This window comes from Lepidothrix coronata, unplaced genomic scaffold, assembly GCF_001604755.1.
Source record: "Lepidothrix coronata isolate B3197 unplaced genomic scaffold, Lepidothrix_coronata-1.0 Scaffold281, whole genome shotgun sequence".
Lineage (NCBI taxonomy): Eukaryota > Metazoa > Chordata > Aves > Passeriformes > Pipridae > Lepidothrix > Lepidothrix coronata.
The window spans coordinates 178,082-190,221 of NW_016690461.1; the positions used below are offsets into that span (position 1 = coordinate 178,082).

General features: G+C 69.3%; 2 protein-coding genes across 2 annotated transcripts; both read right to left on the reverse strand.

Moving 5' to 3' along the window:
• Nucleotides 1-564: 564 nt before the first annotated feature.
• LOC108508070 (tachykinin-3-like) lies at nucleotides 565-1,195 on the reverse strand. Its single transcript, XM_017836603.1, has 4 exons — nucleotides 1,115-1,195; nucleotides 890-992; nucleotides 789-812; nucleotides 565-710 (listed from the first exon to the last, which is right to left on the reverse strand). Exons 1-4 carry the CDS (start codon nucleotides 1,193-1,195, stop codon nucleotides 565-567), a joined length of 354 nt encoding a protein of 117 aa, XP_017692092.1.
• A 2,681-nt stretch (nucleotides 1,196-3,876) lies between these two features.
• On the reverse strand, nucleotides 3,877-12,034 carry MYO1A (myosin IA). Its single transcript, XM_017836620.1, has 29 exons — nucleotides 11,937-12,034; nucleotides 10,913-11,056; nucleotides 10,527-10,642; nucleotides 10,240-10,334; nucleotides 10,014-10,118; nucleotides 9,863-9,909; nucleotides 9,648-9,711; nucleotides 9,465-9,563; nucleotides 9,257-9,360; nucleotides 9,025-9,172; nucleotides 8,820-8,938; nucleotides 8,650-8,736; nucleotides 8,485-8,550; nucleotides 8,269-8,373; nucleotides 7,956-8,018; nucleotides 7,619-7,819; nucleotides 7,007-7,233; nucleotides 6,729-6,929; nucleotides 6,556-6,649; nucleotides 6,266-6,415; nucleotides 6,101-6,169; nucleotides 5,753-5,839; nucleotides 5,445-5,519; nucleotides 5,211-5,345; nucleotides 5,003-5,109; nucleotides 4,802-4,934; nucleotides 4,566-4,718; nucleotides 4,368-4,495; nucleotides 3,877-4,068 (listed from the first exon to the last, which is right to left on the reverse strand). The coding sequence occupies exons 2-29, from the start codon at nucleotides 11,033-11,035 to the stop codon at nucleotides 3,945-3,947; spliced, it is 3,225 nt and encodes a 1,074-aa protein (XP_017692109.1). The 5' UTR covers nucleotides 11,036-11,056; nucleotides 11,937-12,034; the 3' UTR covers nucleotides 3,877-3,944.
• Nucleotides 12,035-12,140: the final 106 nt, after the last annotated feature.

Below are 12,140 nucleotides of genomic sequence, written 5' to 3' on the forward strand. Positions count from 1 at the left end.
AGCCCCATCCCCGTGGGCTCTTTCCCGCAGCCCCATCCCCGTGGATCCGTCCCCGCAGCCCCATCCCCGTGGATCCGTCCCCGCAGCCCCATCTCCGTGGATCCGTCCCCGCAGCCCCATCCCCGTGGGCTCTTTCCCGCAGCCCCATCCCCGTGGATCCGTCCCTGCAGCCCCATCCCCGTGGATCCGTCCCCGCAGCCCCATCTCCGTGGATCCGTCCCCGCAGCCCCATCCCCGTGGATCCGTCCCCGCAGCCCCATCCCCGTGGATCCGTCCCCGCAGCCCCATCCCCGTGGGCTGCCCCAGCCGGGTGCCGGCGGCGCAGCCAAGACACAGAGACGGTGTTTGCGCGTGTCCCGCGCAGTCACGGGTGGGTGTTTAGCGGGGCGATGCGGGTGTACACGGGTGCGCGGACACGCGCGGCGGTGGGCGCGCGGACACGCGCGCGGGGCGGGACGGCCGCGCTCCCGGCGGGGTCCCACGACGGCTCCGCGGGCGGCGGCGCCCGGGACGCCCCCGCTGCCGGTCCCGCGGCCCCCGGGCGTGGGGGGCTCGTCCCGTGGCTCAAAGGGCTCGCAGCGGGGCCTGGCCGGGCGCGGGGGTCCCCGGAGAGCAGCGGGGGGCCGGGCCGCCCTCCCCCCGCCCCGCCGCTCGCCCGGGCTCCGCCGCCCGCTTCCCCATGAGCCCCACGAAGAAATCGTGCATGTCCCCTGCGGAGAGACCGGCCGTCAGCGGCCCCGGCCCCGGCGGCGGCACCGGCACCGTCACCGGCACCGGGCGGGACTTACGCTTCTGCTGCGCCGCGGGGGGACCTGGAAGAGACCGAAGCGGGTGAGAGGGGTCCGGGCGGACCGAGAGCCCCCCAGCCCGAGCCCCCCCAGCCCCTCACCGGCGCCCTGCTCCCGCAGCAGCTCCAGCGCGGCGGCGGCAGCGGCGGCGGCCCCGGGGCTGCCCCGGGCGCTCCAGCGCAGCGGCTCCGGGACGAGCATCCCCTGCGGGAGCGAAGAGGGTGAGCGCGGTGGGAAGGGATCGAGGGGCTCCCGGGAGTCCGGGCTCCGCCCGCCGCGCCCCCTCACGACGGCCGTACCTGGGCGGGGGGCGCGGGCTCCTGCGGGGCGGCGGCGGGGGGGCGGCGGGCGAGGGCGAGCGGCAGCGCCAGGACGAGCAGCACCGCCAGCACCGGGCGGCTCCTCATCCTCGGCGGGGGTCTGGGGGCGCGGTCAGCGGCCGAGCGGCGGGGCCCGGGGCCGCCCCGAGCCGGTGCCCCCTCGACGGGGCGGCCCGGGACGAGCCCGGGACCGGACCGGGCTCTGGGGAGGGAAAGCAGCGAGACGGGAGACGGGGGGACGGGGGGCGACGGGACCCCCACTCGGGTCAACGAGGGAGGGAGCGTGCCGGTGTCCCGGGGACGGGGCTGCACCCGCGGGTGCCTTACAGGGGTGGGGGGGGGCTGTTACGGGGTGTGCAGGGGGACACGGCCCTGCTGTGGCCCCGGGGTTCCCGTGTCCCTGCTCATGCCCGTGGTGCCGCGTTTGTGCTGTCACACATAGTTCAGACTGTGCAAACACGCACGAACGTGGGCACAGCGGGCACGGGCACGGCTCGGGCTCTGTCCTGCACGTTCACCCGTGCCAGCACACAGGTGTCCCCTGGCACACACATGCTTGCCCACAGCCAGACTTGCTTCCAGAGCCCCCCCAAACCCTCCCCGAATTCAAGGAACACCTTCACCCCCTCTCTCCTCCCTCCCGTGCCCTCCCGAGTGCCATCCCGAACCTCCCCCTCTTCCCTCTGCCTTCCCTCAGCCCCAGCGGGACAGGGACAGGGCTCAGCAGCCCCCACGGACCCTGGGAAAGCCCCGGGGCTTGCAGGCCACGGAGACACAGACCTGCCGAGCCCTCCGGTGCTGCCTGGTGCGGGGCCAGGGGCTGAGGGACCCTCGTCACCGGTGGCTGCAGAGCAGGGACGCCTCGAGGAGCGGTGGGCAGCGGTGGTGGCGGTGACAGTGGTGGTGGTGGGCAGCTGCAGTGGCTCCCCCAGCATGGGCTCAGCCGGGAGGCGAAGTACGGTGGCACCAGCTGCTGCACGGCGCTAAATAAGGGGCTCTGCCCATGGCACGGCGGGGGTGGGTGAGAGGAGAGCTGCCAATGGGGGCCGGGGGGGGTGGTACCCCCACCCTGCAGCTTCACGCCCACGCAGGCACCGTGACACCGACAGCACCCGTCGCACATGCGGAGTCACGCTGCGACACGCGTGTGCCCACGCAGCCACACCGGCCCCCCGCGGCGCCCGGGCTGGGGGGTCAGCACAGGGGCACTGTGCCCACGCAGCCCCCGGCCCCTCGTTACGGGGACGTGCCCCCCGTCACGACGTGTCTGTTGGGAACACAGACGGTGGGATGGTCCTGGCTGGATGCCGGACTCTGCAGCCGGGGTTTGGGGGGGATCAGCAGCGCTCCCGCCACGCACACAGGATGCACACACGTGTTCATCTGCGCACACATACACACGTGTGCCCACACACACACAAAAACACACGTGCCCACACACACACACACCCCTCGCACCCTGCCCGTCACCCCCAGCCCCACTCTGGTGCTCCCGGCCTGCCCATTCCCATGCCAGGATGTGCCAAGGTGGAAGACTGGGAGGGAAATTCTGGGGGGAAGCGGAGGGGTGCGACGAAAGGGGGAACAACCGGGCCAACAAGTGAGAGCCACCGACTTCATCCCGAGCAACAGGTGGCTGCGGCTGCTCCGGTGGCTGCGGCAGCCCCCCGGGAAGGCAGCGGCGGCTCACGTGGCAGCACAGCCCGGGGCAGGGCAGCATCTGCAGTGCCGGGAACGTTAATTAAATCGGAGCCTGGCCAGAGATGGACTAATTAATTAATAACACCTACTTGTGCGATGCCAAGTGCGAGGCAGCCGTGAAGAGCCGCGGTGCCCCGGGCTTGTTTACGGCTCTCGCCCCTCGCCGAGGGAAGGTCCCTGCGCGGGGACGTGACGGAGCCCGAGGGGGAAGGGGGGAGCCCTCGGCACCGGGGCACGGCCGGGCCGTCGGGGGCCCCCACGCACGCACACGTGTCCCCCCGCGTGCAGGAGCTGCCCGCACACGCTCCCCCTGCACGACAAACCCTGTTCCAGGGCCCACCTGGGAGCTGGTGCTGATGGTGACGTGACGGGGAGTTGGCAGCTCCCGAAGGTAACGCGGGTGATGTGTGGGGACAGGAAAAAAACCCTCTCCGAGAGCTTGATCAGTGCAGGAGAGAAAAGGCAAGGGGAGGACATGCTGGCACGGGAGCTGTGGGCTCCAGGGGGCTGCAGGACTGGCGGGGGTCCCACAGGTCCCTGGGGGCTGCAGTGGTGTCACTGGGGCTGTGTGGTGACTCCCCTCTGTCCCCTGTCCATGCAACCGGTTCCCAAATGCAGCTCCAGTGCCAGCCTGTGTCGGGAGCAACCTGCACGGGGGGTCCTGCAGTGGGGTAGGGGACCCTGGGCAGGGGGGGACGTGGCTGGCCAGCACAGGGAGAGGGTGCCAGGGACCTCACGTGCAGCCGCCCACGGCTGCCCAGAAATTGCCTCTGCAGCAGCACGAGCCGGGAGCCACTTAATGGGAAAAGTGGCCGCAATTTGGGGCCTTTCCAATCGCCAGGAGCCGAGCGCCGGCCGCAATCAGGCAGCAGGAAAGGCTGTGCTGGGCTCTGTCCCCCAGCTCCAGCATCGTGGCACCGTGTCCTGGGGCTCTGGCACGATGGGATCCCCCCACCCTACCTGGAATGGGGTCACCCACTGTGACACCACCCCCGTACCGACACCTCAGCATCCTTTTAATGGGTCTGGAGCGATTCCTGGGCACTGCCAGCACCCGGGGGGGCAGGGGGATGACACAAGGGGGTCGGGGGTGCCGGTGCATGGGTGGGCGTCCCTGTGAAGGGTGGGAGTCCCCTCAGTGCACCAGGACCTCCATCTTGTGGCTGCCCTTCTTCTTGCAGATGGGGCCGTCGGGGCCGGCCTTGGGTGACTCCACCACGGTGACAGACATGTCACCCTTCGGGAAGCGGGTGGAGAACCTGGAAAGAGGGGCAGGATGGAGGGGAGGGGCGGGATGGAGAGGTGGGGTGGGGACACGCCGGGCCCCGCAGTGCCCAGTTTGCTGCCCTGGTGACACCCACCTCTCAGGGGCTGCCTGGTGCAGACAACCATGCCCAGCCACGCCTGCAGTAGCCACACCCACACCAGCCCCACCCTCTGGGCCCCTCTCACTACAGCCCTGCCCCATCCACATTAGTCCTGTCCACAGCAGCCCCTCGTAGCCCTGCCCTTCAGGCCCCACCCATGACAACCACACCCACTCCAGCCCCACCCGTACTTGTCCGTGATGTGCAGGGTCAGTGCCTGCCCCGTGGTGGCCTCCAGGGTCTGGTGCAGGCGGGTGACCAGCTCGATGAGGTGGTCACTGACCAGCAGGAAGTCGCCCTTGGCCCCCACCGTGGAGACCTGTGGGGCGAGCGGGGGGTCAGCCCTGCTGGGGACCCCTGAGCCCCCAGGGACCCCCCTCCCCGGGTACCTCCTTGAGGTGTAAGACCAGGAAGCCGTCGGAGAAGCGGGTGACGGAGACACTGCGGATGTCACCGAGGCCGAGCACGGTCTTGGGCTGGGCAGTCTTGGGGTCAGCCAGGACCAGGTGCTCGGTTGTGAGGAGCAGCAGGCGCGGGACCGTCTGCGGGCAGGGTCAGCACGGGCAGGGGGTCAGTGTGGTCCTGTACACCCTCCAGTGGGGACAGGGGCGAGGGGGGGGCTCACCTTGCCGCTGGCTCTGTTCACCTTCCTCACGGTGTCGGCCATCACCACCTTGTCCTTGGCCATGGTGTGGAGCTTCTGGTACTTGGGGTTCTGCTTCAGCCCCAGGTAATCGCTGCGGAAGGGCTGCTGCACGCTGGGGATGAGCCCGTCAGCCCCCGCTGTCCTGAGCCCCCTCCTCCCCACAGCCCCCAACCCTGGCACCTTTTGGAGTAGAGGGTCTTCTTGTCCTTGAAGAGCTCGCTGGCGCAGAGCTTGGCCTGCAGCTGGGCCCGGCGCGACGGCGGCAGCTGGTCCCGGTACTTCTTGCACTGCCGAGGGAGGGGGCGATTCAGTGCCACCCCTCGGGTGGGCTGGCACGGAGGGACACAACATCCCAGCGGGCACTCCCCCCCTCTCCCCCCGCTCCCACCTTCCAGCGGTAGAAGATGCTCTTCAGCTCCTGGTGGGCATCACCCAGGAACTTGTACGGCGCCGGGGGCCAGGTCCGGTCCAGCACCGACAGCGGCGGGAGGTTCTTTGCCAGCCCCACCAGGTACCTGCAGACCTGGGGGTGACAGTGCAGAGGGGGGTCAGGAGGGGACCGCAGGGTCCAGCCCCAGGGTGGGGCGCTGGGAAGGTCCCCTCTCCCCCCGGCCCCGCTCACCAGGCGCCGGTAGATGAAGTTGGCCAGGAAGGTGCTGGCGCTGGTGCGGAAATACCTCCTGTACGTCCTGCGCGCCTGCGGGGACGGAGCCAGTGAGGGTGGGGAGGCTGGACATCGCCACCATCCCACTGCCAGCCCCCCAAGGACACGGGTGTCCCATCCCCCTGCCCCCCATCCCCTGCCCCCCCATCCCCCTGCCCCCATTTGGCCCCAGCGGAGAGGACAGTGGCTCCAGCCCGACAGGGTGGGCAGACAGACAGACAGCCCGGACAGCAGGACAGAGGCAGCGGGAGGGCTGGCCCCGTTACCTGGTACCCTCTCCAGTGAGCGGCGATGGTCGTGGCGGCCGCACAGCGTCGTCTCTGGGACTTCAGCTCCCGGAGGAGCCGGCGAGACTGCGGGGGGGAGAGCCCAGGGGGCCCAAGGGAGAGACACCAACACAGATATGGAGCGAGAGGGAGAGGCAGGAGAGAGGCAGGAGAGAAGGATGGAAGACGGGGAGAGGAGATGAGGATGGATCTGATCCCACCATGGGACACACAGAGCCCCCGGTCCCACCATGGGGCACAAGGAGCCCCTGTTCCTCCCCACCCTGTGCCCCCCACCCTCCTGCCCACACCAGCAGACCTGCCAGCCCCGAGACGCCCAGCCCTCACCTTCCAGCCCCGCGCGTACGCCTGGAGGATCAGTGCCGAGCGCTTCGTCTGCTTGTACCGGTTCTTTTGCTGCAGGGGGAGAGGGGGGATGAGCTGGGGCGGCTTGGGACAGCCAGGGGACGAGGGACGGGCAGGGGACACGTGCCCAGGACTGCCCTTCCTCACCGCGTGGCCCCGGAACCAGGCAGAGATGAGGATCTGGCTCTTGCGCATCAGCTGGTACTGGGTCCGGCACCGCCAGCCCCGGACCATCTTCTGGATGAGGGTGACGAGCTGGGCCACGCGCTCCTGGCGCCGCCGCTCCAGGTCAAAGAGCTGGGAACAACCACGGTGAGCGCTGGGGCACCGAGCGGGGACAGGGACTCCCCCAGAACCACTGCTGGGGGCTGCGGCACTGTCCAGGAGCCCCCAGGACAAGCTTGGATCCCCCCGGACTGCCCCGTCCCCAGACTCACTGTCCGTGGCGAGCGGATGAAGATCTTGGTGTGGCCGAAGGCCAGCTCCTCCTTGGGGTACGCCAGGTCTGCCAGCAGCACCTCGGCCCCCTCCCTGCACCGCGGCACAGACGAGGCCGGTCAGAGCCCCCCCGGCAGCCCCCCGGCCCCGCGGCCCGGCCCGGCCCCGTTACCTGTCACTGCCGGCCCAGCGGGGCCACGTGCGGGGGCTGAGCATCTTGTAGCGCTGCAGGAAGGGGCCGTAGAGCTGGCGGAAGGCGTAGCCCGCCCGCCGCACCCGCACGTTCTCCAGCAGCCCCAGGTACCGGACCTGCGCCCGCACCAGCTCCGGTGTGAACACCATCGCTGACTTGGTGTCGTTGGGCTTGATGCACCTGGGGAGTGCAGCGGTGGGTCAGGGGGTCCCGCTGGCACCGGAGCCGCGGCCGGGGGTCCCCCTCGGGGCCGGTACCTGATGTAGTTGGGGTTCTTGGAGTAGAGGTTCTTCATCAGCATCGCCACGGAGGACTTGAACTGGAAGCCCGCGGTGGGCGGCAGCTTGAGGGAGACCTTCTGGGGGTCCCCCTCGGGGAAGAGGGAGCGCAGCAGCGCGTGCCGGGCCGCCCACATGGCCTGCGACAGGTCACGGAAGAGCAGGTCGTTGTTCTTCTCGATGAAGCCCGTCACGTTGTAGGTCACCTGGGGGGTCAGCGGGGTCAGCGCGCGGGGAGGGAGCGGGTCACGGTCGGCGTCTCCGTGCCTGTTCCCAATCCAGCCCTGCGTCTCCCGTGCAAAGCTGGGAAGAGGTCTGGGGTGCTGGGAAGAAGTCTGGGGCTCTGGGAAGAGGTCTGGGGCGCTGGGAAGAGGTCTGGGGTGCAGGGAAGAGGTCTGGGGTGCAGGGAAGAGGTCTGGGGTGCTGGGAAGAGGTCTGGGGTGCAGGGAAGAGGTCTGGGGTGCAGGGAAGAGGTCTGGGGTGCAGGGAAGAGGTCTGGGGCGCTGGGAAGAGGTCTGGGGCGCTGGGAAGAAGTCTGGGGCGCGGGAAAGAGGTCTGGGGCTCTGGGAAGAGGACAGAGCCCTGTCAGACCTTGCCAGCGTAGTGGTGGATGCGGAAGCACCGCGCCGGCAGGCTGGTGTCCATGACACGCCGGGCGTTCTGCGTCTCCTTGCTCTCGTAGTGCTTGTGGGTGGCGAAGAGCTGGTTGAGCTTGGTGAGGAAGGTGTCCTCGTTGACCACGCCGGGCCGCAGGCACTCCTCGTCCAGCATGGCCAGGATCCCACTGGTGCTCTGCGCCACCACGGATGGTGTCACCCCAAACCGGCCCCAGCAAATCCCAGCTCAGGCTCTGCACAGCCCAAACTCGTACTGGGAGTGATGGGGGAAGCTGGGATCCCAAGACCCCGGCACTGGGAGGGCAACTCACGTTCTCGATCAAGTTGCAGATGATGCTGTTGTCGAAAAACTCCACCGGTGTCCACTGGATGCCCTGGGAGCAGAGGGGGGTCAGGTACATGGATTGTCCAAGCCCTGCCCCACGGACGTCCCCAGCTGATGTGGGGCAGGAACTGGAAATCCGGCCACGGGGACGAGGGTCCCGGATCCCTTCCTGCCATTGAATCTGCTCCCAGCAGGGAGCGGGGCGAGGGAGGGACGTGCGGCGGAACCGTCTCCGGCACTTCCCCATCCCGGGGGGCCGAGGCTCCCAAGGGCTGTGCTCTGGCCAGGGCTGGGGGTACCTCTCGGACATATTCCTCCTGCTCCTCCTTCAGCGTCATCAGGATGAAGATCTGCTGCAGTTTCTCGTTGCAGTAGTTGATGATGAACTGCTCAAAGCCGTTGTCCTGCAAGAGAAGGGTCCTGGATGGCAGGTGGTGCCCGAGCCCCTGGCCCCGTCCCATGTCCACTCTGCCACCCCCACCCCCAGGATGGGGCCAGGTGGGTCCTGCACTCACCTGGAAGATCTCGAAGCCGTAGATGTCCAGGACACCCATCACCTTCCTCTGCTCACCCGACTTCACCTGGGGAGGTAACGGGGTGTCAGGCCAGGGTGTGCCCTGGCCCCACGTGGGGAGGGGGTCCAGGGTCCTGCTGGGGGTCCAGGGTCCCCCGGGGCTCACCTGGATGCTGGTGTTGATGCGGTTCACCAGCCAGTCGAAGAGGCGGCTGTAGATGTTCTTGGCCAGCGCGTCCCGGCCGTAGTAGCCCTGGGCAGAGGGGAGAGGGGCTGGTGCCAGCTCACGGGGGGCTGTGGGGCATCAGCCCCGCGGCCGGGGGTGGTCCCACTCACCTGGGGGACAGTGAGGGTGGTGAGCACCGTCTCGTTCCGTGCCTTCACCGTGCGGGAGCACAGCGCCTGCTCCAGCGTGCCGGGGTCCAGCCCGATCAGCTCGCAGATCTCCTGCAGCTCTGGGGGGGAGATGGCAGTGCCAGGGCCCAAAGGGGACCGAGCGGGTCCCCCGCCCCCCGTTTCCCATCCCTGCCCCCATCCCTACCCCGGGGCTCGGCGATGCTGCAGGCCTCCATCCCGCTGGCCTGGAAGCTGCTGCTCAGCTGGACGTTGCCCAGTTTGAGCACCACGGCCGTCACCTCCAGCAGCGCCGTCACCTCGGCGGGCGAGAAGCCGATGACCTTCATGGCATCCTGGGCACAGACACGGGCAGCTCAGGGGGAGCCGGGGTGGGCCCCAGGGTGTTCGGGAAGGGGGTCCTGGCTTCCCACGGGTACCTGCATGGCACGGAAGTTGGCTGCGTCATCCATGCCAGGCAAGCTGGAGGTCCCCTGGTTCAGGTATCCGTAGTGCCCACAGTCCTGGCGGAGCTTCAGCTGCTCTGGATGAGGGGATAGGAGATGGCAGCTCAGCCGTGACCCCTCCTGGCCCCCCCCAGCCCCTGTTGCCTCCCCCGAGCCCCCCCAGCGCGGGGTCTGGACGTACGGAGCAGCTGCGCTGAGCCCCCGGCCAGGAGCTGGTAGAAGATGTGGAAGTTCCTCTCGCCCTTCACGTGCCGGACGATGCGGGATTTCTCCAGCAGGTCTGCGGGAGGGGTCAGTGAGGGGTCAGTGCCGCCGGGAGGTCGGTGTGGGGCGGGACCCCCTGGGACGGGCAGTGGGTACTCACAGTTGCTGATGACCCCTCCCAGGGGCTCCCCCTTGAAGTCAAACTCCACGTCCATGTACTTTCCCTGAGGGAGGGGGCTGGGGTCAGGGCAGGGGTCCCGGGGGGGGTGGCAGCTCCTCTCCCCACATCCACAGCCCAATCCCCCCTGTGCCCTCAGCCCCAGCAGGGTCCTCATGGCCCCGGCAGGGTCCACCCGCCCTCCCCGGGTCACTCACGAAGCGGGAGGAGTTGTCGTTACGGGCGGTCTTGGCGTTTCCAAAGGCTGCAGGGGGAGGGCAGGGGGTTATGGCGCAGTCCAGAGGGGCTGTGCCGAGCCCTGGCAGGTCCAGGATGCGAGACGTGGGGCTCAGGATGTGGGGCACCTACCCTCCAGCACGGGGTTGGACTGCAGGAGCTGCTCCTTCACCTTGTTCACCTCCTCCCCTTTGCTGCTCACGGCCGCCACGTAGGACATCACGAGCTTGCTGGCCTCTGCGAGCAAGGGGCCGTGGGTCTGGGGCCGTGGGTGCAGGGCCAGGGGTGCCCAGGCCGTGCCCACAGTCCCACCAGTGCCTCGCAGCCCACAGAGCCCCGGGGGCAGCCCTGGCCCTACCTGTCTTGCCGGCGCCGCTCTCGCCGGTGATGAGGATGCACTGGTCCCTGTCCCGGTCCCGCAGCGAGCGATAGGCATCGTCAGCGATGGCATAGCTGGGGGTGAGGGGGGAGAAGAGGCTGGATGGAGCCATCTGGGGGCTTCAGGAAACGCCAAGACCCCCCGTTGTGGCTGTGAGGTTGCCCCCAGTGGATTCCCTCGGACCCCGATGCCTTGGGATCGCCCACGGGTGGAGCCCTCGGTGGGATCCGGGGCACTGAGGGCCCCACCGGCCTCCCCGTGCTCACATGTGGGGCTTCACAGCGAAGAAGTTGCACTCGTGGTACTCCTGCACCTTCTCGGGGGTGTAGATGGGCAGGGACTGGTAGGGGTTCACCGAGATCACCACGTTCCCGATGTACGTCTGTGGGAGAGCAGGACAGGAGGGGGTGAGGGAACGGGAGGACCCAGCCCAGCTCCCGGTGCTCCCCATCCCAGACCCCACATCCCACGTCCCATCCCAGACTCCACAGCCCTCCCACTCCCCATCCCAGACCCCACATCCCACTTCCCATCCCAGACTCCACAGCCCTCCCACTCCCCATCCCAGACCCCACATCCCACTCCCCATCCCAGACCCCCCACCCCGCTCCCAGCCCAGCAGCCCCCGTGCCCACGCCCCCCCCGTGCCCACGTAGATGTCGCTGCGGCGGAATCGCTCCTGCAGCGTCTGGAGCAGCGACTCCTCGGTCAGCGGGTCCAGCAGCACCAGGTCAGCCACGGCCTCGGCGTCCAGCAGCGGGGCGGCGTCTTCCATGGCCAGGCAGCTCCGGGGCAGCTGGGGCACGGCAGAGGGGGGGGCTGCAGCCGCGGGCGTGCAGCCCCTTCCCCAAAACACCGCCCGGGTCCTCAGCAGCCCCTGGGATCTTGGCTGTTCCCCCTGACGCCGGGGCAGGCAGCCCCCGGGGACAGGGGACAAGGCGGCCACGCATCCACAGAGGGCGATTTCCCGGGGCACCCGAGTGCCCAGGACCCCGTGGTGGGGCCGGGGGCAGCCGGACGCTGGCGGGGAAGCAGAGCCCGGCCAGGAAATACGGACACCTGGATCCTATTCTTGGAGCAGGGATGAATTGAGCCTCCGCTTCCTCCCTCCTTCCTGGCGGGGGGGAACCGGGGCAGGGAGGGGATTCCAGCCCACCCCAGACGGGTCACCCCCGAGAGCACGCACAGCCCCCCCTCACCAGCACCCTCACCTGTCTCTGACAGCACAGCCGCGTTCCCCGGGTGACCTTCACCCCCGGTTTACAGCTGAGCACGGGGCTGTAAACCCACCCCGCTTATCGGGGCTGGGGAAAGTTCACGAGCGAGGAGGTGGGGAAGGAAGGATGAGGCAAACGGGGCAATGCAGGTGGTGGCTCCAGCAGCCTCTAGGGGTGGCAAAACCTCCCTCGGGTCCCTGCAGCCTCGCCCGGCGCAGGGCACAGGCACCGAGCCCCCCGTGCTGCTGGGTGCGGGACCCCAGGGCGAGCACCCACGGGTGGGAGCCAAAGCAAGAGCCCCCCAGAGCTCCAGGGCAGTGCTGGGCTCGCCCCAGCGTTCCCCACGCCCCGTGGGGTGCAGGTGTCCCAGGGTGGGAGCTGTGGGGACAAGGTGCCCCCATCCAGCCCAGGGTGGGGGGATTTGGGTGGTGTCCTGGAGCAGAGGGGTCCCCGACTCACCTCCCGGTCGCAGAGCAGCAACTCCTGGAGTGGCTTCAGCTGGAGCTGCCCCGGAACCGGCGGGGCTCAGCCCAGCCCAGCGCCCGGTGCTGGCTTCGTCCGGCCCATGGAGGGGCGGGGGGGCTGGAGGGCCCTCCCCCAGGGCACCGCGCCCACCCCCGGGGCACCGCGCCCGCCCGCGGGGGGAAACTGAGGCACGAAGCA

Coding starts and splice junctions, on each gene's coding strand:
- LOC108508070 (XM_017836603.1), bottom strand. CDS start 1,195: ATGAGGAGCCGCCCGGTGCTGGCGGTGCTGCTCGTCCTGGCGCTGCCG. Junction 993..1,114: donor GCCGCCCCCCCGCCGCCGCC/CCGCAGGAGCCC, acceptor TCGCTCCCGCAG/GGGATGCTCGTCCCGGAGCC. Junction 813..889: donor GCTGCGGGAGCAGGGCGCCG/GTGAGGGGCTGG, acceptor GGTCTCTTCCAG/GTCCCCCCGCGGCGCAGCAG.
- MYO1A (XM_017836620.1), bottom strand. CDS start 11,035: ATGGAAGACGCCGCCCCGCTGCTGGACGCCGAGGCCGTGGCTGACCTG. Junction 10,119..10,239: donor GAGCGGCGCCGGCAAGACAG/GTAGGGCCAGGG, acceptor CCTTGCTCGCAG/AGGCCAGCAAGCTCGTGATG. Junction 8,374..8,484: donor ACGGCTTCGAGATCTTCCAG/GTGAGTGCAGGA, acceptor CTTCTCTTGCAG/GACAACGGCTTTGAGCAGTT.